General features: G+C 27.8%; 2 protein-coding genes across 7 annotated transcripts in view; both read left to right on the top strand.

Annotated features, from left to right (window-relative positions):
* Positions 1–10,397, top strand: part of LOC145195083 (protein MCM10 homolog) — a 13,660-nt gene extending 3,263 nt beyond the window's left edge. Inside the window, exons 1-17 of one of the 5 annotated variants that reach the window (XM_090095992.1) lie at positions 2,090–2,174; positions 2,828–2,879; positions 3,440–3,560; positions 3,906–4,084; positions 4,371–4,519; positions 4,646–4,770; positions 4,904–4,987; positions 5,209–5,441; positions 6,775–6,805; positions 7,327–7,400; positions 7,979–8,385; positions 8,471–8,615; positions 8,721–8,851; positions 9,289–9,402; positions 9,543–9,697; positions 9,905–9,947; positions 10,073–10,397. In XM_090095992.1, the coding sequence (XP_089952118.1) occupies positions 3,511–3,560; positions 3,906–4,084; positions 4,371–4,519; positions 4,646–4,770; positions 4,904–4,987; positions 5,209–5,441; positions 6,775–6,805; positions 7,327–7,400; positions 7,979–8,385; positions 8,471–8,615; positions 8,721–8,851; positions 9,289–9,402; positions 9,543–9,697; positions 9,905–9,947; positions 10,073–10,153 (2,001 nt within the window). In that variant the 5' untranslated portion in view covers positions 2,090–2,174; positions 2,828–2,879; positions 3,440–3,510 and the 3' untranslated portion in view covers positions 10,154–10,397. Of the gene's footprint in view, positions 1–1,928; positions 2,175–2,827; positions 2,880–3,439; positions 3,561–3,905; positions 4,085–4,370; positions 4,520–4,645; positions 4,789–4,903; positions 4,988–5,208; positions 5,442–6,774; positions 6,806–7,326; positions 7,401–7,978; positions 8,386–8,470; positions 8,616–8,720; positions 8,852–9,288; positions 9,403–9,542; positions 9,698–9,904; positions 9,948–10,072 lie in introns of those variants that run through there. The other 4 variants (XM_090095991.1, XM_090095990.1, XM_090095994.1 and 1 more) reach the window with 4 other exon arrangements.
* A 3,420-nt stretch (positions 10,398–13,817) lies between these two features.
* Positions 13,818–22,443, top strand: LOC145194597 (uncharacterized). Of its 2 annotated transcripts, XM_080072255.2 has the most exons (14): positions 13,818–14,481; positions 15,047–15,234; positions 15,479–15,699; positions 16,513–16,670; positions 16,846–16,934; positions 17,168–17,384; positions 17,557–17,868; positions 18,406–18,459; positions 18,673–18,966; positions 19,098–19,250; positions 19,614–20,357; positions 20,528–21,208; positions 21,328–21,434; positions 21,563–22,443. In XM_080072255.2, the coding sequence occupies exons 1-14, from the start codon at positions 14,044–14,046 to the stop codon at positions 22,323–22,325; spliced, it is 4,419 nt and encodes a 1,472-aa protein (XP_079928381.2). In that variant the 5' UTR covers positions 13,818–14,043; the 3' UTR covers positions 22,326–22,443. The 2 variants fall into 2 exon arrangements, with proteins under 2 accessions (XP_079928381.2, XP_079928382.2); XM_080072256.2 differs by lacking the exon at positions 18,406–18,459.
* The last annotated feature ends 1,183 nt before the right edge of the window (positions 22,444–23,626 follow it).

The raw sequence follows: 23,626 nt of genomic DNA, 5'->3' as shown, positions 1-23,626 counted from the left end.
CAGTTCAGCTTGACCTTTTGTTAGTGCCAGGTCCCGTACAAGGTCGCAAAGATCATCATTATTAATCAAATGAATTTCATCATCATCATCAGGATTGTAGTCAGAGTCTGCCATGTTGCTGGAGGACGAACTTTCTTCTTGTGTTCCATCATCGACTCTGTATTCTGTAGGTGATGTTGGTATTGGACAACTGACTGGATCATGTGGAATTGATTTTGAAACCGAGGGAATATCTGGATACTTCACAGATGAACGAGTCTTGTATGAGAAACCTGTGACATTTGTCAAACAGAAATAACAGTCAGTGATGTGGTTGCTTGACTCACGCCATATCATAGGAACTCCAAATGCCAGATGGTTGTTATTTTTAGCCTTCCTTATCCAACCCCGTAAGTTGCATGCACATGTCAAACAAATGAACTGTGGTGCCCATGACTTGCCGCTGTCAACCTTTGAATCAAAGTATAGTTCATAAGCTTTTCTCAGTAATGGTGTAAATGTCTTTTGGTGGCTTTTGTCTGTGAGATAGCCGCACACATAACAAAACAAGTCTGGTGAATTGATGCAGCCTCTAGACGCCATTGTTTTCACTGAAAAAAAATAGCAAATATATAGGAATAGTATAACTCATAATAAACACACAACTCATTAATAAACATACAGTTACAAATTAAGCACACTAAATTAAACAAGCAATTCGTTCATTTACATCAGTTTATAAACATCTAATACACAGTAAATCAGTCACTATCACTAGACACTTGTCATTCATATACTTATTACATTTCCTCACAAGGGAGAATTCAATTCACATAAAAAGGAAAATATCAAAAATCACTAAATTAGCATTCGATAAAAAATAAATGAACTCAACAGGGTTCATTTCTGTAAAATGATATTAGTCTTCTTAAAAGACAGGTGAAACATTACCTTACTCGGTAGAAAACAAAACAAACTCGAAATAACTAATTTCGGTCTCAATTAAACCACTCAGGGGTTTTCACTTTTAATTACTATGTTTAAATCAAATACTTTATTCATTACTCCTTATCTATAAAAATAGCACACACGGGATCTTTTTTAAGAAGCACAATATTCGAACATAACTTCACTCGATCACAACAAACAACGACTGCCCTGCACATCTTTTAGCGGACCTATTTTCAGAACAGAATATTTCATTTTAAAATGTCAAAAGAATATGTTTAGTGTTGCCATCTGTAATTAACTTAGTAAACTAAACTCTATTTTCTTATTCATTCGTAACAATAAGGGATTAAAAAATGTATGTTTATGTTAATATCTTAAAACCCTGACATGATAGAGAAAAACAGCTTTCAGATTTGTAATCAGCATGAAAAACTGCTTTAGAAAATGTAATCATCAAACAAGACATTTTTGGGTTGTTATTCAGTGTAATTGGTCAGGCTATGCAGCAGAAACTATGTATATTTAATGAATTTAAATCATCATTTATAGTTAACTGGCCATTTCAATAACCATAGTTAAATCCAAATGATCTGTGGTGTCATCTAAATGAAAAAATCTTTGTGAATTGCCCAAACTAAAATCTCATCTTTTTTATTTTATTTGAAAGGGAATTAAATGTCAGCAGAAAGAATATTAAGGTTATGTAAAACAAACCATTTAAAAACTTTTTTCTCACAATAAAAAGAATGATTTCTTTGGAAAATGTAATTTTATAAAGAAAAATGTGTTAAGTTTTTTTTTTTGTTAAGAAAATTCAGTTTTTAATTTGAGGGCTTTGAGCAGTATTGTGCATAACATTGTATACAATAAATTATGCAAGTAAAATAATAGTAAACTTCATAAAAAATGATAAATAATTAACTCATTTTATATTTCTTATAAAATAAAGTTATTTTAAATATTGTTTTCAATTTTTATACTTTACTTAATGAATTATGATAAAACAAAAAGTAGCTGCTTCTTCTGTGCACAAAAGTTGTCTAAAGTAGAACAAAATGACTTCACTAATAAAACTAATAACAACAATGATTTGTTATCAGTAAAAAAAACTAGTTCATTCACCCTGCCACCTACAAAAATTCAAGATTCTTCTACTTCAGTGCTAAATTCCTCAGATATTTATATAACTAATGAGAAGAAATCACGAGTTGCTCATCAGCTGCAAGAGAAATCTTTGAAAGTTGGTAAGCTAATTTTGCTTTTAAGTTCTGGTTTTTTTCATTTCCCCCTATATCTTTTTTAAAATGCAACAAAATTATTTTTAATTTGTTAATATTTACAGCAATAGACACCTTTTAGCATCCACTTCTTTATCTATTTATTTGCTTTAAAATCTATTTAAATTAACTTAAATTATTAAAATCTATTTAAATTATTACTCAGAAATTACCGTAATATTTTATACAAAAAAAGTGTTTGTTAATAAGGAATGTGTGTTTATACAAAAAAAGGTGTTTGTTAATAAGGAATGTGTGTCTGAGCAAGAAGATGTTGAACTTTAAAATATTTTTATGTTTATTTTGAGTTAGTATAAAAGCAAAATGATAATTTTTAACTTTTTTTTGTAAATCTTGAAAATGTGCAAGTGTTAAACTATTTACAGGTCTACCCATGAAGATATATGAAATTTATTTGTTTGATGCAATTAAACAGCTATACTTTTAAAATATTTATCTAAAAAACCATATTTATAACAATTTCTTAATTATCAAAAATGATTGAGAACCTGTCTCCAATTAAAACCTTTAGATTTAACATTCTGATTAGCTTCTTAAAAGATCGGAATTTTTTTAATTTATAAACAAACAGGTACTAAACTTCATACTTTTATTTCTAGCAAAACAAATTATAGAGCAAGAAAACTAAGTTCAAATTAACAGATTTTAGAGGTACATAAAGTTTCTATAAATGCTCATGATTATAGAATCAATTGGCTTTCATTAAATGAATTTAAAATGGTGTTAAAATTTATTGTTATATTATTGCTTAACTATGTGACATTATTACTTAAATATGTTATGCTTAATGATAAAGTGTTTGTTACTTACCTATTTTTCAATTAATTAGTTGAAACGATACCTAATTTTAATTTTCTGGTAAATAAGCTAATGGTTCACTCCTACCCATGTACGAGTAGGAGTGAATTAGTAGGTATTCATGTATTATTGTTTAAGTCTATAAAAATTTGCAGATATTTTGATATTTCTTTTATTCCTATTAGAAACCCAATGCACCAAGTTGCCTTGAAGTCCTTATCCTATATTTTTTTCCTTTTTTTGTTTCGTTGACCATTTAAAAAAGGCTCACTCCTACCCATCCTCCCCTACATACCTACAAGCATGCATGCTAACATTTTTTTTTTTTTGCTTATTCACTTAAGTTTCTTTTTGTAATTGTTACTAATTGGATTTCATTACATTATAAATTTGTGTGCAAAATTTAATGCTAGATATCAATTCCTCAGCCCTAAAAGACAGCAAGAGTTCAAGGTTGTCAAAAGATTTTTCAGTCAAAACAGACATGAAAGTTGAAGCTGTTGATAATCTTTGCTATTCCGGCATTTTAATCAGGTAAATCTGTTAACTTACATATTTTATGATATTTAGACCTCAAAACCCAGAACAAAATGTCCTTCAAATATCCTGTAAAATTTTTATAGGCTTTTAGGATTCCATAAGAGATTTATAGAGCTTTTCTTGGATTCATATTGAATTTGTATAAACAAATTAAAAAAAAAAATTTGAAACATAACTTTTTGTACTGGGAAAGAAAAAAATGATAAATAAGATAACACATTCTTTCTAACAAAAAAATTTTTATTCCCAGTAAATAATTTGCACATTATTTTAATAACACATTCAAACAAAATAATTTTTATTGCCAGTAAAAAATTTGCAAGAACAATTTTAATTTAGTAATCCAAAACTTTCTTCCGTCGTTATTGAGCAGCGAATGATTGGAAAAAAAATAGTGAAATGTTCCAATATACAAGCTACAATGAAGAATGGTGATATAGAAGGAGATTGGGTTACAATTGGTGTTGTTGTTCAAAAAACAGCTTCAAAACAATCTGCAAATGGAAAAAAATTTAGTGGTAAGTATTTTTTATTTTGTGTGTGTTGGTGCAAACTGTGTTGTTGTAAAACTGTTGTCAATTTGTTAAAATTTCTTTTTTTTCTTTTTTTCCAATTCTTTGAATAAGAAATAAATAAATACAATACAATATAAAAAGTTTAATCTAAGCTTTCCTAGTTTAGTTTAGCATTTAGCATAAATCTTTTTTATTTAGTTTGCAGCTTAATGTAAATATTTCTAGTTTAACTTAAATACAAACTTTTCTGGTTTAATTTGGCATTTAATGCAATTTTTTTCTGATTTAGTTTGGCGTTTAAGTGACCTAGGCCTCGGAACTGAAAATAAGACAGTTGGCCTATTCCTATTTGGAGAAGTTTATAAAGAGCATTGGAAAACACAAGTAGGGTGTGTTGTTGCACTGCTCAATCCCAATATAATGAAGCAAGAAAAAGGAGTAAGTTTCATAAATTGTTATGAGTTTTTTTTTTTTTTAATTTATTTTTCTGCAAATATCTTTATGTTTAATGCTATGTAAAGTGTAGCTGAAATTGGCATACAATCCATAACTTTTTTTTTTAAGCAAGAAGTTTCAATTTCATTGGACAATCCAAAAAAGTTAATGGAGATTGGTATAGCTAAAGACCTTGGCACTTGTAAAGGTATTCGTAAAAGTGATGGCAAACAGTGTACTATGTATATCAATAGGTGACATTTTAAATAAAGGTTTTTATTTTATGATTACATTACATATTTTTCTTTTTCTCTAAATGTGTTTGTACAAAGTGATCTATGCATTAGTTGTAAATCTTTTTTTGAAATTGTGACTTTTTAAAATCAGACAATATGGAGATTATTGTGAATATCATGTCCAAAGAGCTTTAAAGAAAGCAAAAGCTGGAAGGATGGAATTGCAATCTGGATCGTGAGTGATTTTTTGATGGAAATACACAGTATCAACAAAAGACTTAGGATATAGTCTAATGTTAAGGTTTTTATAAATAGGCTCAAAATAAGTTTGATAGTCAAGGTGACACTTTAATTTGGATCAAGTTCAGTATGATACTTAAGCAATAATTTTCATTTAAATAAATTTGTTTAGGTTAAGTCCTAATTTTAAAAAAGTTTTTCATACTTTTATATCAGACTCGGTCCTCATCGTCAGTCTACTGGGGAAAGATTTAATGCTGTCAAAAAAGAAATATCAAATGGAGTGTATCATTATGGTGGTGCTACACTATCATTAAAAGATCGTAAAGAAGCTAAAGTCAAGTTGTCTGTTAACAAATCTAACTTAACAGGAGGCTTGCGAAGTGCTCTAGGTAGTCAACTGAGTGCTCAAGCTGCAACAGATTTTAAAGCATTCAAACTAGATAGAGGTAAGAATGGTATTTTTATGCATTCATGCTTTTTTATTTGTTGTTTTAGTTCTAGGCTGAAAAATTACATAGACATCACATGCTCTTGCAGCAATTGTAAAAATTTTGCCATGCTAGAATTAAATCTAGTTTATGCTAAATTGAATTTCTATTTCACTTATAGAAAACCAAATGCTTAATCTCTAAAATTTGACAAGTCAGTTATTTAAATGTAAAATTCAATTTTAACATGGAGAGATTAATGGTCTTATGAGCCACTAAAAATATGTGATTAAAAATTGTAAAGGGCTGTGTTTTGGGGTGGAGCTTTTAGGGTGTATTTTTAGATGATTAGGATAAAGAGAGATGGGAGATCACAGCTCTATGAACCAGTACTTTAGATGGTTTGACAAAAAATTTAAATAAATTTTATTTAACCATGTGTCAAAGTTGACGCAAGGGTGTCAACTTTGAGGCTTGGGGATGTCTCTGACATTCATGACATGTTCAAGGCTCTCAATAATATTTTAGTGTTCATTCCAGCTATTGGATCATTTCAAATGATTTTCACAATAGAATGCTTATCAGCAAAGTCTGCTTTTTTTACTTCATTTTTTCTGCTTTAAAAGTGCCTTGTTTCTTTGGAGTTTGATTGTCTAGATTTGATTAATTAGGTGTTAATTGGTTGCTATTGATATGGTTCTTGGTTTGATATATATAAAAACAAGGTTTTGCTGTTGGTTGTGTTACATCCACCTAAAAAAATAAACAAGAATTGCATTATTTCTCTAATGTCATCACGGGATTGTTTCTCTAATGCCATCATGACATTATTTCTCTAATGCCGTTAAGACATTGAGGGCTAAATTTTCTAGACATGAAGTTTAATTATGGCACTATTCCTTGGATTAACTTTATACTCCAGGTCATATACAATTTTGTCCCTTCTAACTACATTTTTGAAGAAATTATTTTTCTCAGCTTTAAATGCATCCAAACATCTTCAGCTGATCTTGGATTTCCTTCAGTACACAACTTTTTTCATCACAAATTCAATTAGAATTTTTTTTTAGCTTTCGATTCATGGTTGTATTCACTCAATCTGAAAAAGCTAAAGCATTATTTAGAATGTTAAGGATACATTATGCATGAACTTTTAAAATCACTCTAGTAGAAATTTACAGATTTAGCAAAAGTACTTTTGAACCACCCACCCATGAACAGAGATTCATATGCTTTTGTTACATGTTTTATCGTAAGAATTTATGAATAGTTTTAATTCTCTTTTTAGAAAGTAGCCTTGAAGTTAGTTCCAAAGAATTTGTAATTGAATAGATCAAGTTTTAATTTTTAGAAAGAAGTCTTGAAGGTGGTTCCAAAGAACTGTAAGTTTATTTGTCATTTTTTATTGAATACAGTATAATGACAAACATTTTTTGCCATTTTATAGTCATTAGTTTTATTGCTATAAACACAAAAAAAACAAGTAATATCCTTTTTATTCATCAAAACCCAAGACAAAAAGTTCTTTTAAGTTTTTAAATATCTCTACAAATTCTATGTGAAATTTTTAAAAGGTTCAATAATACTCCTATAATAATTGAAAGTCTTTATAAATTCTATAAGATTTCTAAAGAATTTTTTCCCCCTGGGAATCTCTGTAGCATTTTTTTTAAGTTTAGAGCAATTTAATCAAAAAAATTCATTTTTTGAAAAAACACATTTGGAATAACATATAACATGATAAATATAAATGATAAATATAAATGATAAATATAACATGATAAATATAAATGATAAACTTTTGTCACTTTGGAATAACACTTTTTTTTACAGAATTAAGGCATTAAAGTTAGTGCAAGTATTTTGAAAAAGGATTAATTCTTTTTCTTTTTTTTCTGTGTAGAAATGAACTGTTAGTAGTACCAACTATAGGTTCTCGTAACTTAATTCAACATTTACAAGGAAATCAAACTAAAGGTTTGTTCATTTATTTATTTTTAAAGTATTTACCTTTATATTCATTCTCAAATGTTTTCTTAAACCTAATTTAAAAGAAAAGTCTGTTTGTCAAAGTAATACAAAGTCAATGAGTTCTCATATATTGGTAGGGAGAAGCTATGGACTTTATCTCTTGATTTTATCTCTTAAAATATTATCTCTAAAATATTAATATTACTTTCTAAATTAAAGTCAATTAGTGATTGTATATAGATAAGGGAAAGCTCTTAACTTTATCTCTTGATTTTATCTCCTAAAATATTATCTTTAAAATGTTAACATTATCTTCTAAATATATATCCTAATTTTGTGTGCAGTACTAAAAATCTCCATATTTTGTTAGTTGTAAGCAAGCAGTTATATGTAAGTTATTGTTGTGTGCTGATTGTTGACTGTGGGTTTAGATGAATTTTAGTTTTTTGATGGTTGCTTGGGCATCAAAGGTTGGTTATGTATTTTTATACTTGGCTAGGTGTTGATAGTTGGCTTTTTATTGAAGATTGCTTAAATGTTTATCCACTATTATGTTTTAACTTTCTTAAAGTTTAATAATTTAGAAAAAGAAGTCAAGGAGCCAACAAAGAGATCGAGTAGTGTTATTGAATTTCTACAAAATAATAAAAGTATTACACCTGTGCAAGAAAAACCATGCATTAAAAAAAGAAAACTAACAGATGTAGATTTTTTCTGTGATGATCCCAAACAAACAACACAAATTAAAACAGCAGAATCATCTTTACAGTTAAAGACAATTTTAGAGCAAAAACCTACGCTGGGAAAAGATTTTAAAGGAAAAGACATTGAATTTTCAGACGATGAAGAGGACTACTTAAGTTATAACAAATATACAGGTGAACAGGAAAATAACATAACAATGGATTTTAAAAAACTGTCACAAAACACACTGGTTGACTTGAAAATTAACAAAAATCTGAAGTCATCAATCAGCGCTGATAAAGCTAAGGTGTTTATTTCAGTTAATCAAGTTTTTTTAAGGTAATTATTCCTGTTTTATTATATTCTTAATAAATTCTTTTATTTTACCTTAGCTTAGAGCATTAGCTACAATCAAACTAAAAGGTCCAATTATATCAGATGATCCAAACAATGCAGTGGTTGGTAAAAATAAGAGCATAAAGTCCTTAATAAAAATTCAAGAAAAAGTAGGCGACTCAGCTAGAACCAATGTTACAGGTTTTTTTTTTTTGGTTTATTAATTATGTCAAGTTTTATATAGAGCTATGAAATTATTTTGTCAATCCAATGTTTGTTAATTACTTAAGACGCAAATTTTTTTAGAATTAGATGAAGTTGTTGTTAACAAAAAGAAAGGATTGCTAGAGGGAATCCTTGGTCATGTTGACCTTAATTCAAAGGAAGGGAAAAAGTTACTCCAAACAAAGTCCAGGAATGTTGGTGCTCTGAAGCTGGTTAATTTATTTATTATTTTCCTCTTTTATTAATGTCTTTGCATTTATATCACTTAGAGAGTTGCCTGTATAATATCACTTCAAAATGCCAAAAGATCGATTACTGAAGTGAGGATAAAAGTATCAGAAGAATCTGTCTCAACTGAAATGCTGAAAATAGTAGTTAAAAGGCCAACCAAGTATTCTTAGTTAAAGACACTATATTAACTAGATATTATTTTGTGCATAATTTCTTGAATAAATTTCTAGCTTTAAAGATTTTAATTATCAAGGTTTAAAAAAAAAAAAAAAGTGTAAAAAGAGTAAAAAGTGCTTAAAAGTTTATAAAGAATTAGAACAATTAAGAAAAAAAAAATTTTTTTTTTTTATTTCCACTTTCCCGTTCTGTAAATAGCATTCTAATTTTACTAAACAAGCAAACATCTAACGGTTTTTAGGCTGAAAATGAAAGAGAAGAGAAGTATTTTGATACGCTTGTGAAAAAGGAGCAGATGGAAGAAAAATTAATGAATATTTATGAAATTAAAGTTTCTGCTGTTGCTTGCAGACTGGTAACGACTCGTTGATATTTATACTTTAAAACACTTATTTTTATTTATTGCTTTTAGAAAATATTAAACAAAATATTTATAACTTCAGTTGTTGTGTTTTTTTTTTTTAAACAGTTTTGTATGAAAAACCTTTTTTCTAGTGTGAGTATGTCTCTGAGTCTCAAAGTAAGTACTGCTACGAACAAAAACATCCAATAGCCAAACTAGCAAGTGTAATTAAAAGGTTTTTTCAATGTAAATCTTGTGGGCTGAGATGCGCTGTTTATAATAAAACTATTCCCACGAAACCTTGCAGGTAAATTATGCCTTTAAAATATTCTTAGTGGTAACGCTGGTTGAATTGTTATTGCGTAAACCCACAAAAAACTCGTTCGCTTTTTTAAGGATGTTTTCTTTTTAAAAGTTTAATTATTTATAATCGTTTACAAACAAAGTTTATTATTTATTTATCAAAGGCTTTTTTTGGAAACGATTTTAACATCAATATCTTGTTTATTTTAAGCAAGTGCAACGAAACAAATTACGGAAAAGTACCAATGTCAAAAGTATGTGACCACTGCTTTGTTATTATTAACCTTTGTATTTAGGAAGCACAAAAAATTTGCTTAAAACCATATAATCTATTTAATTCATATACTCTATTTTTGTACTTTTTTTTTTTTTTTATCAGGAACGTAAAGGACCTAAAATTGGCGGCGAAACTTTAGAAATTCGCGGAAAAGAAGAAAAATTTCTTAATAGCATGTTTTGATTGGTTGCTATTATTATATAGACGTCTGAGAAAATTTAAGTGTCGTCTAAAGTTAGGAACATATGCTATGATTATGTGGTGTAAAATGCGTGACGTGTAAAAAATGTTTTTATAGAAAATAGTAAATATTGAATAATCGAGAAAATAATTATATTCTTGGTGTTTTAGTTTGTTTTTAATGAAAATAATTGTAAGAAAACCTTTGGAAAAAGCCTGTAATCCAAATACATAATTTTCTATAGTAGTTTTTTTTTTTTTTCTTCGTTTTTCTTGTTAATTTGCTTTCTTTAAACCAGTTGCATGCCTTTAGCAAGTCATGCTCGATTGTTTTTCGAAGTTAAAGCAATGTCTTTGTTATTGGTTTCGACACGGCATGTTTAAATAGTGAATATCTGCACTAAACGAAGTCGATATCATTAAACTATTTCCAACTGTTAGAATGACAGCAACGTTAACAGATAATTTTCCAAGTTTTTCTTTCGCGCTATTTTAATTCGTTGGTTTGAAAAACAAGCGGCTCGTCAAACATGTGCAAACAAATCTTGTTAATATTTTTTGAGATTATTCAGACTGAAAGTTCACAAGTTGCGTCAATCTTGCGATTTGCATCGGTTTTTAAAATGCGGATTTCGCTCTTAAATTTATTTTGCATTCAAATTGTATATAGTTTGCAGATACGAAATAACTTTTCACGCGAAAGAAAATATTTTTGCGTTTTTGCGGCATGTACGCGGAAGTTGAATCAGCAAATTTATTTGGAAGTTTTTTAAGCTTGGAAGATTTTTATTAGATTACGTGTGCACTGAAGTATACTTACAGAATCTCGAAAGTTGTTGACTCTAAGGGACATGCAGAAGGTTATGTAAATCTTTTAAATTTATTGTTGTACAGTAGCAAATATTGAAAACAGGAGTTTTGTATTCATTAGTGCTGCAACAGTCAAGTGTTTCACATAAGAAAATGAAAACGAGATTTTAAATTTTGTTTTTAGTTGTGGATCAAATGGTTTCAGTTTTAATCAGTGTCAGACGAAAGTCAAAACCATGAAAAAATTCACGCAGCGAATGTAGTTTGCAAAACAGCGGTTTGTATTGTTAACAGTTTTTTAAGAAAAACAGTCTGTACACGCTTCTTGTTTTGATCCTTACGAGCAGAGATCCCCGATGCTAAAGGTCCTGTTTGCTTGCAATGAGCGGTTTGAATATGAACTTTTCTATTATCAAATCAGCTGTTCTGCCTTTTAAAATCCGTTAAAATAGAGCACCCAAAATTGCAGTTAATAATGTATGTGGTTTAATTCAATAACGTTTGTTTTTTATCTGCAAAAATCAGCTCATGTGAAGAACCATGAGATAAATTTTTACTAAGTGCCAGTTCTTTAGAGTTTGTAAGCTTACCGGGAGCATCGTTAAAATTTATAACTTTTTGTGTTTTTTCTTTGGGTTCATTGATTACACTCCTATATATTTTTTCTTACATGCAAAGAATCGATTAATTTGCACGATAATCTTAAGTCATATAGATTAAGAATTCCGTTTCAAAAATCAAATGCGAAAAGGTCAATAGTGTCTTAGTAAAACAATCGTTTGGTTTTTAAAAGAACTTTATGATGAAGATCATGACCCTTGTGATGTAACTCTAGGGTTTTTTTTCTTTTCGTCTTTTGTTTAGGTATTTTTAAGGTAAATAGCTGTTATAGATATTCAATTAGCAAGTTGGTAGTGGCAAATTATATATATATGTGTGTGTGTATATATATATATATATATATATATATATATATATATATATATATATATATATATATATATATATATATATATATATATATGTACATGTATGTATGTATGTATGTATGTATGTATGTATGTATGTATGTATGTATGTATGTATGTATGTATGTATGTATGTACGTGTGCTTTTTTTAAAATGCTTTTAAAGCAGCAGATTTCAAATAAAATATTTAATTGCATTCTATCATTTACTTAATTTTAATGCGTTTATTAATTTCATGTTTTTCCCAACATTCTACCCAGCGATGAGTTAATTTACGATAATTTAAGTCATCGCAGGTTGGAATGCGAGAAAAAAATTTCCGAATACATTGGAGAGAATTTTTTCTTACAAAAATACAAAGTTGACATTTTCGCAACTTATCTTTCAACTTTTTTTTTTTTTTTTTAATGCTGATTGTTTTCAAAACTATTTTGGAGAAAATTTTATTTTTAATAACACAAATAAGTCAAAAAAAAAAAAAACAACTTAAATTGATTGAGATAAATATTAATGTGAAATACTTAGATTACAGAAAAGGTTAAAGAAATTTCTTCGAGATAAAAGTTTGGGTAAAATATAAATTTTTAAGATTTTTTGTTTTGTATTTTAGGGTTTTTTCTTTAGTTAAAGAGCTGGTAACAATAACAAGTGTACAATCGAACCACGGATTATAGTTTAAAAGTAAAATAGAAAAATTTTTTGAATTTTCCGTTTGTAAGTTTTCTATGATATAAATAAATTTGTATATATTTTGGAAATTACAGTTTGCATGCAAATCGTTCAGGACGTGTTTTTGGTATTGCAAAGAGTAATTAGAAGGCAATTAAGTTAGATCTAAAAAGCATAATAACCAGTAATATCCGTAATTTTGTTTTTGTTTTTTTTTACTTCGCCGAAAAATTTATATTCTTTTGTTGATACATCAAATTAAGTTAACGTAATTTGTGTATCCGACACAGTTTTTGACGCACAGAAGCGTCAGAAATGCAATTCGTCACAAAAACATTTTTGCAAGCAATTCGTTTGCGTTTGATAGTCTGGTGGCTATCTTTATATATTGGTTTCGATACTAACATTAAGATAAATTATTTTATTTTTTGAGAAGAAGGGGAATACCCATTTTAAAACCTTACTTATACTATGTTATAGTTAGTTTAGGTAGCTTGGGTAATGAACTTCAAAACAAGGAGATTATGGTAATCCTTTCTTTTTCAATTAAACCAACCAATATGTTGGTAGGTAGACTAGATAAAGTATTTCAATTTATTTAAATCATGTTTAAGAATTAATTGTTTTTTTTAATTTATCTTATCTTTGATTACTTGTAACAGATCTTATATGCTATATTGTCTTACCTTACTTTCAATTACACTCTCTCCATATTCAGTAGTATGATAATGTAGACTTGTACCATTAATACATAATGTCAAAAAGAATAAAATATTTAAATAAATTATTAATTACTTAAGCCTTAAGCAACACACTTTATTGTTCGTTTATATAACTGGATATCATTTAATTAATATTGTCTGAATTTCATGAGGCTGAGTTATATCTTTTTTTTTTTTTTTTTTTTTTTCAATAAAGCAGTCATTTTTCAATAATGTTGAGTTAGGTATAGTTGTTATTATATATATATATATATATATATATATATATATATATATATATATATATATATATATATATATATATATATATATATATATATATATATATATATGTATATATGTATGTATGTATGTATGTATGTATGTATGTATGTATGTATGTATGTATGTATGTATGTATGTATGTATGTATGTATGTATGAAGATATCATTGAGCAAATAACAGCTATATCTAACTCAACTTTATTGAAAAATGATTAAGTTAGAAAAAAGTTGTTAAGATTGAGTATCTGGATATGTTTACACATTTTCACAGAGACTCAGCATAGATAATGATATTGAAGAAAACATTTATAAGATCCTTCTATTAAATTACTCATGTGATAAAATGTATAGTTCTAAAATAATATAAAGTATAAAACATAAGTTTATTATATTTATCACAAATTTAAGAAGATGCTTTTTTAACAGATATAAAATAAGTTACCTTTGGATACCCTGGAGATGGCCATGACAGAAAATGAAAAGAGCCAAGCTAATCAAAGTTCTGAGCTTCCCATAAACACAATATCAACATTAGAGTTATCAGATATACTTGATGATGATGTAGAAAAATCTGCAACTCTTAAAAAACGTCAATCAAGTATTCATTTAAATGGTGTCATAAATTGGCCACCCTCAAAGACAAATGTTATTGGTCAAGATGAGTCAAAGTTGGATGGTACTAGTGCAGAATCAATCTCTGTAGTGAATGGGTACCCAGATTTAGCTGAGCATGGACATTTGGAAGAAAAGCAGGACACAGAAGAAAAAGCTATTGCTAAAAGTCCAGATGGGCGTTTTTTAAAATTTGATGAAGAAATTGGTCGTGGTTCATTTAAAACTGTTTATAAAGGTCTTGATACTGAAACTGGCGTTGCTGTAGCATGGTGTGAGCTGCAAGTAAGTTTTAAAATTGATTTATTGCTGTATTATTATTTTTCACAAACGTATACATACATACATACATACATACATACATACATACATACATACATACATACATACATACATACATACATACATACATACATACATACATACATACATACATACATACATACCTACATACATACATACATACATACATACATACATACATACATACATACATACATACATACATACATACATACATACATACATACATACATACATACATACATACATACATACATACATTCATACATACATACATACATACATACATACATACATACATACATACATACATACATACATACATACATACATACATACATACATACATACATACATACATATCTTAAAGGGAAAATTCTGTTATTTTATTTGATTGTAAGATTATTGACAAGATGTACCTTTAGTGTAAATAACACATTTTCTTTTCTGATCTGGTTTATTCTAAAATTATGTTTAAAAAAATCCTCTTGTAATATGAAATCTTTTAAATGCAATTTATAACAGGAAAAAAAGTTTTAATTTTCAGGACAGAAAGTTGAGCAAAACTGAACGAATTCGTTTTAAAGAAGAAGCTGATATGCTGAAAACTCTGCAACATCCTAACATTGTTCGTTTCCATGACTATTGGGAAAACAATAGCTTGTTAAAGAATGGTATTCGAGAGCGTGAGTTTATACTTGTAACTGAGCTCATGACATCAGGAACATTAAAGACGTAAGTTAGTTATTGTTATTTTTAAAATACTTTTTTTAATTAATACTTTTTAAATCTTTTAGAAAAAAAATTATGAAATCCTTAAAGGTACTGGATTTTAATTCAGGTTTATCAGAAATGGGTTATTTTTAAAATTTCATATTAGGATTAAAAGGTTTACTGTTTTTTTTCTTAGATTTAAAAAATGTCTTTAAAAAAATGTTCAAAGATTGTTTTAAATTTGAGCTTTAATATTAAAAATTAGGTATATTCGTCGCTTCAAAGTTGTGCGGGAAAAAATCTTTGTTAATTGGTGTCGACAAATTCTAAGTGGGTTAAATTTTATGCATACTCGCACGCCTGCTATTATTCATCGAGATTTGAAATGTGACAATATTTTTATCACTGGAACCACAGGTTTGCTAAAGCTAGGGGATTTAGGGCTTGCTACTTTCAAGAAAGCTTCATTTGTTAAAAGTGTTATAGGTACGGATCTTAATATAGCTGACTTTTCAAAACATTTAGTAAGATGCATTGAAGTGTTTTGTTTACACTTGAAATTTCCATGAATATTTTGAATGTTATAAAGAAATGTTTCAAGTATTCTAGTTACTAACTTAATGAACTTTTGGAAATGAGTTCAATGAAATGAAATTGGTTGATTTTAATTGTTTAGTGTAATCAAATATTTGTGTATAAAGCTAATCATTAATCAGTGTTTTTTAGCTGACATACTGTGCTACTTAAAAACAATTTAGAGATCAAAATATTGAAACTAGCCTTAACATAAAAAAGTTAAATCTTATTTCTATTTTCCCAAATAATAAAAACATTAATTTATGGAGGGAGAAAGTAAGCAAATTATTTAACTTAAATTTTTAGCAATTGTATTAGTATAGCATATCAGTGGTGCACCCAGGATTTAATATTTGGGAGGGCTGGGATAAACAGGAGAAAAAAATGTTCATAAAATATTTTTTAAAACAAATACACAACGATATAAGATAATTTATATTAATAGGATATATACAACATAATGAAGAAATATTAACTTAACAATGACATAATGATGAAGTTGTATTAAGACGCAAAACATTCTTGGAAAAATATTTTATTCTTTTACTTTATGGGTGCACCATGAACTGGATGGATATTGTTGTTAACATCATGCTGAATATATACTATATTGTATAAGTATTTACTAAATATGTATAATATATTAGATAATATACTGAATTTGACCCAAAAATATTAATAAAAATTTTATTTCTGCTCAAATTCTAAAATGATTTTTCTTAGGCACGCCTGAGTTCATGGCTCCTGAAATGTACGATGAGCATTACGATGAATCAGTTGATGTTTATGCCTTTGGAATGTGCATGCTGGAAATGGCTTCAGGTGAATATCCCTATATGGAATGCCAGAATCCTGCTCAGATCTATCGTAGAGTCACTTCAGTAAGCATTTTATCTGATTACACATTGCAGACTATTTTCAATTTATAAAAAGTTATCATGATAGAAAACACAAGTCATCACATCTATTAATTTTTGATATTGTTTTTTTATTTTCTTATTCTAGACCATTCAAATTTTTTCTCAATTTTGTAGCTCTTTTAAAAAAATTTTTTAGGGTGTTCCTCCTGAGTCTCTCTCTAAAGTGACATCACCTGAAATAAGAAAAGTTATTATTGGTTGTACAAAAAAAGAAAGAACAGAAAGGTACTTCAAAGTTGAAGTTTCACAAAATGTTTACATCATCATGCTCTGATTTTTTAACCTTTGATCACCATGAATAAAGTCGTTATAAACATTATAATTGCCATTTTTTGTTATCTTTTTTACACAAGAATAGTATAAGACAGTGTTAATGAGATTGTTTTGTGTTTCAAACATCTTTTCTATTTACTTGCAAATTTATATTGTTTTCATAGTATTTTTACTTCATTTTTCAGGTTAACTGTTAAAGAATTACTTGAATATGATCTATTCCAACCTGACCATTTGCGTGTTGAACTTGCACGGCCTATTAATGAGATTTTACAGGAGAATTTACAAGTTATTCCTTTGAGGTTGAAAGGGATTCGTGGTTTAAAGCAAAGTGAGGATGAAGCTATTGAATTTGATTATGCCATAAATGAAGATGAACCAGAACTAGTTGTTCAGGAAATGGTATTTCTTTTGTTTCTTTTTTTATATATTTTTTATTGAAATAACTTAAAATATTTTAAAAAGTAGTTCTTTTTTTTTCCTTCTTAATTTTAGAAAAGTTATATATGAATATAATTTTTTACAAAATTATGTTCATATATAACTTTTTTATTTAAAAATTTTATCAATTCAGATTAAAGCAAATCACATATTTGCAGATGACTCATTGAAAGTATGCAAAGCTATCCAGAAAGTTTTTGACTTTTATCAACAGGAAAAAGAAAAGTGGGAAGCAGGAAAAGATTCCACTGATCAATGTAAGTCTGATAATAAGTTCTCTGAACAGCAAGCATCTGCTGAAAATAATGATAACATGTCTGTAGCAGTAGAAAAAAATGTATTATCAATGCCAGTGGTTTTAAATGAATTAGCAGGAACCACCTCATTTCATGCTGCATTATCTGAAAAACAGGTTGAAACATTAACCAAAGAATGCACATCAATAGTAAGTATTTCTTTCGGTCTTGTCACTTTAAAATTGTTATAATTTTTGTTATACTGTCCATTTATTACTATTATAGGTATTAAAGTAATCTTTATATATCTTATAAATCTTACAATATATATGAAATATCTAATACATTTTACAATATCTCTAAATATATTTGCTTAAGCAAATAATACCAGACAGTTAATAACAAAGCAAATTTGCAGGAGAGTGGAACAAAATTTGACTTTAAACAAAATATTTTACATAATCGATTTTCTTGAAATAAGAATAATTAATTAGGTTTGACCTGTTGAGAAACAAACACACATCACATGTAAAAAATACTAATCATGACAAAAAACTTAAGAAAATTCTTTAGTTTGTCAGAGTGATCACAATGTATGGTTCTGATCCATAAATGTAAATGTAAATGCCAATAAAGAACAGATTACAAAAGATTATTTTGAAAATTTCTTATGTAAAAACACAACTAAGTTTTAACCACAATTTTTAGTTAAATAAATTATTAAAAAGACATCTTTTTTTTTATAGAAAACAGAAGCACTTGTAACTTCTGATACAAAAAATTTCACTTCAACACTTAAGGTTTCTTTTTGTGTTTTCTTTTTGGTTGCTTATGAGATTCAATTTCAGTGTGATAATGTTCTCAATAAAAGTAATGCAGATCAATATATACTTTTTAAAATAAATATATTGTAAAATTACTTTAACTTAAGCCTTGAGCAAGATGATTAGAGCTTAATTTCTAAAATAAAATGTAATAATGATCTGTTTATCTTTTTATTTTTTAAATATTAGATTGAGACCACAGAACAAAATCTTCACTCAATACCATCTAATAATGAACCAGATTCAGATAACTCCTCAGATGATGCAAATCTTAGTAATGCATCTTACCCTATTGACTCCTCCATGCTTCAAAAAACCTATAAGCGAAGTGTATCAAAGAAGGATTGGTTGCCAAAACTTAATTTGCATAAAGTAATAGATAAATCAGTTGCTGAATGCTCATTTGAAACATATAAAAATGCACGTATCACATTTGAATTCGGTATCAAGGAAGATGCTCCAGAGGATATTGCTGAGAAAATGGTGATGATATCATTTTCTGTATATATATGTACCATATTCTATATATATAATGCCATCACTTTTTAAATAGTTTAATAATTTTCATTGTAATATAAAATTGAGGTAAACCTCTGTTATCTTTACTATTTTAGATTGAACATGGACATTTACTTGAAATAAATAAATTGGATTTCACAAACATTTTGAAAAATATTGTAGCTTCTGTAGAGAGAGGGGACTATATACTAACAAAGGCTTTAGATGATGAAGTTAAGTCTCCATTGAGCTCATCAGAAAAAAATTATGTAAGTTGTTGATTAATTTGTAGTGTGAACCAAAATTGCATCATAGAAAAATTTTCTTTAATTTTAATTTTCTAGAACTTCAGGTTTACAGCACTAAAGTTGTAAAAGTTCTTGTTGTTTCAAAAAAAAAAACATTAACTAAAGTTTGATTATTTTTCATATTATAAAGTGTAACTTATTAATCCTTGCTGTAAAAAGCTGTAAAATTTTCATTATCATGTTTTGGTTTTTGAAACAAATGTAATTTTCAAAATTATAAAGTGTATAAAACAGAATTATAGAACATTTGAAAAGACATTTGTTATTCTATATGTTAACATGTGTAAAGTATTTCTATATTTTTGTTTGAATTCATTTTTATAGGAAGATTCTGAAGGTTTTTGTTCTGCAAGCAGTGTTTCCAGTAATGAGTTTTCTGATCAAAGTTCAACTGAAACATACAGCATAGGAAAAGATATAGTAGATCAATCATTGACTAATGGGCGTCCAACCAGTTTAAATATAGCTCATTGTGTAAAAATATCTGAGCCACCTTGTGAACTTGCTTTGCCTGTAAATCCCTGTTTAGCTATTGAAAAAGTTAGTACACCCGTTGGGCGTTTCAATGTAAAACCACTGACATCAAATGTAAAACCACTAAATGCTTTCTCAACTCCTTCTCTTACTAGCTCAGACACTATTCAAGATTTAGGATCTAGTAATCATTCTGAGATCCTTGAAATTATTTCTCAGCCTCAGAACTGTACACATTTAGACAAAGTATCTGCAATTCAATCTATTGATACAAGTGATGCCAAAACATCTGGTAAATCAGAGATAGATCCTATTCTAACCAATATGTCTTTGACTATGACAACAAACATGATTAATCATAAAACATTGTCCCACTGTAATAGTGCTGTCTTAGAATTTGATCCTATTCTATCTAAAACAACTGCTCTCTCACTATCTTCTGAAATACCTGAAGATACTCCTGCTCATTTAGATTCTGCACTGCAAAATCCAGTATTTGAATCAAGAAGTCAAATTGTTTCACCTACTGCTAATCAAACTCCAGAAAATAACATTCAAATTAATGATTTATTTACAGCAAGAATAGAAAGTTTGGTAAATTCTAAATTATTTTTTTCTTCAAACTGTGTTTCTTCTGTTCCAAAAAGCTTCAGTTTCTTCTGTTCCAAAAAGCTTTAAGATAAAATTTTAGTATTTAAAGCTGTGTTTTCTATATAATCATTGGGGTTTTTTGTCTAAAACAATTTTTATTTGTTTTTATTTAGAAGGACTCTCAAGACACATTCTACTTCCCTCCAAGTCTTTCATTGAATGAATATTCTGAACAAAGTAATGCGGAGTCTTTGAAGCTTTTAAAAGATCTTGATGATCTAGAAAGAAAAGAGACAAGGAATCTTGATTTAAATAGTTTGCTCTGTGATTGTAGTAACCAGCTTCCTAAAAGTGTAAAAAATGATGACAGTTTTGATTTAAAAAATTCTCAAAAAGATTCTCTGTTAGCTTCAGTTGGTCGTTTCAACATCATACCTGTTAAGGTACCAGTAGTTTCTTCAACCACTTTGTCTTCCAATGTTACATCTTCAACGTCACAAAGTTTAATTCCATCAAATGTAGAAACCTCACTTGATGCTACTAAATCAAATGAAAATAATATAGTTGTATCCTCAGATGTTGCAGCAATGCTCACTACAACTGCTACAAATAACTGTAGCAGTGCAGTATTGGAATTTGATCCCATTCTTTCTCAAGAATCATGTTCTGTATCTAATTTTAAGCCATCATCTGAAAAATCTGCATCTTCTTGTATCCCAAAAAATACAGATCCTCAATTGGAAGATAAATGTTTGGTCCCAGAATCCAATCATCACATAGATTCACCATTGTCAAATCTTACACCAGATTATGATAAGCTTAGTGATTCTTCTGCTACTGAGATGGATACAAAGGTTTTTGATAAATTTTTGTTTTTTTGTTGTGTTGTTGTTTTTTTTTTTGCTCAAGATATTTTGTTCTTTAGATTTTTTCTTGTAGTTTTTTTTTAACTAATTTTGTTATTGTTGTCTAGTTAACTTATTCTCGTGTTCATCGCAAAGGAAATGGGACACACAACATACCTCATGAAGTTCTTAAGCTTGTTTTACATTCAGAAGACTATCAAAAGTTGAAATTAAAGTAAGCTTTTGCTTAACATTTTTTAATTTTTATTTCTATCTTTTCCACTACTTACCCAATAATCTGAGTTACCACTACTTGCCACTTACCTATTAATGTGAATTACCTAATGATGTGATTTTTTTTAGACACAAGAAAGAAACAGCAGAACTTCATAGAAAGCACAATGAAGAACTTGCCAAACTTATAATGTCTTTGAAACACCGTCATGATCAACTCTATGTTTTTTCGAATACCCGAGACCACTTAGATATTGAAAATAAAAAGGAACTTCCTGAGCCAAAAAATCAGAATGGTGTTAGCGAGTCAAATGAAAACTCTCATTCTGACCAAAATAAATGTGCAGGTGACAAAAAGATCCCAGAGAATGAAAATAACCGTCTTCAGCAAATGTACATGCAACAATTAGATTTTATGGCAAACTCCAACAAATGGAAAGATATGAACTATAAGTCAAACACACGGTCATCTAAACCAACTCTTAATGAACTAAAGATGAAGAGTCAAGCTCAGCAAATGCATCATCTGCCCTCTGATACTAACGCTGAATCTGTACAATTTCGTGAAGTCAATAATCAAATCGGTAATTTTAACTCATATTTACATTCGATGACTGCTTTAAATCTTGCATCTGTGCTGCATTCTTATGAAATGAAAGAAAGAAGACAAAAGTCGCAAACTCAACCCATCATACCATCTTGGAGGTCAAGGATCAATTCAGATACGTGTTCCTTACACGAGCCTATTATATTGAATGATCTTATTAGTTCAACAGAGAATACCTCTAAGGAACACGTTGACAATCAGAAGTATTCGACAGATGATATACCCGGCTCTCTTACAGTACATCAAGGTTCTACGACTTTTGAAGGCTCGTTTTTAGAAGGTTAGTTTAGTAATATATCTTCTTGACTTACTCTTGAATGTTCAATTTGGTATCAAGTTATTTTAATGCTTGAAAAATTAGTTTTAATGCAAATTGTCGTGCTCATTAAAACATCTATAAACTGCTTTGTTGTGTTTCTTGAATCATTTTTTAAAAAACCTTTCAGCCATTTTTCTCTTTGTTTAAAGCAGTTGTGTTAGATATTATACTACAAAAAAATTTCTTTTAAGTTTTTGCGTTCAGAATTTGAAAAATTCTAAAAAGTTCTAAAATGCACTGCGAATGTATGCGTGTATATTTGAAGTATTTAAAATTCACTGCGAATATAAGCGTGTATATCAAAAGTACATCAATCTCAGCGTTTGTTTTGTTTGTTTTAATTTCGACGAATTCTTTGCAAAGGTTTATTTTTTTTGCCGCCATGTTTTTTTATACGAAATTTTTCTAAAATAAAAAGATTTTTATTCTTATTATTTTGTTATAAATATGAGATAAATATGCATTGTTATAAACTCATTTCATTAAAAAAAAAAAGTCTGAAATTTCTGTTTTTACTGAAGAGTTGTCAAATAGATGATTGAGTCTTATATATGTTCATATATGTGGATTGTTCTATTTTTAATATTAATAATTATAATATATAATTGTAGAAATTATACTAAGATTGTTTTTAAAAGATGTTTACAAAAATAAGTTTTATCCAGTGTTTCAAATTAAAAAATGCTGTTGTTTTTTTTTGTTTGTTTTTTTTTAACACTTTTTTTACATATTATTATTATTATTATTATTATTATTATTAATAATAATAATAATAATAATAATAATAATAATAATAATAATAATAATAATAATAATAATAATAATAATAGTAATAATAATAATAATAACAATAATAATAATAACAATAATAATAATAATAATAATAATTATTATTATTATTATTATTATTATTGTTATTATTATTATTGTTATTATTATTATTATTACTATTATTATTATTATTATTATTATTATTATTATTATTATTATTATTATTATTATTATTATTATCATTATTATTATTATTATTATTATTATTATTATTATTATTATTATTATTATTATTATTATTATTATTATATTGAAGACGCTACGAGTCTTGATATTACGAAACTTAAAAATTTCTCCCTTCGAAGAAGTCTGTTCGGTTATCAAATTGAAATGATTTTAATGAAGTTATTGAACGTTAAAATCTTATACGATTTGACTCGATGATTCAAATAATTTATGCTACAATTTATATATACTCTGTCATCCCAAACAAATC

This window comes from Hydra viridissima, unplaced genomic scaffold (genome assembly GCF_058129835.1).
Source record: "Hydra viridissima isolate aposymbiotic clone 2 unplaced genomic scaffold, HvirCarnegie_v1 scaffold_8, whole genome shotgun sequence".
Taxonomy (NCBI): Eukaryota; Metazoa; Cnidaria; class Hydrozoa; order Anthoathecata; family Hydridae; genus Hydra; species Hydra viridissima.
The sequence above is the reverse complement of the archived record's forward strand: the minus strand, read 5'-3'. Positions and strand labels throughout refer to the sequence as shown.

Coding starts and splice junctions, on each gene's coding strand:
- LOC145194597 (XM_080072255.2), top strand. CDS start 14,044: ATGGCCATGACAGAAAATGAAAAGAGCCAAGCTAATCAAAGTTCTGAG. Junction 17,385..17,556: donor AACTAGTTGTTCAGGAAATG/GTATTTCTTTTG, acceptor TTATCAATTCAG/ATTAAAGCAAATCACATATT. Junction 19,251..19,613: donor GCTCATCAGAAAAAAATTAT/GTAAGTTGTTGA, acceptor TCATTTTTATAG/GAAGATTCTGAAGGTTTTTG.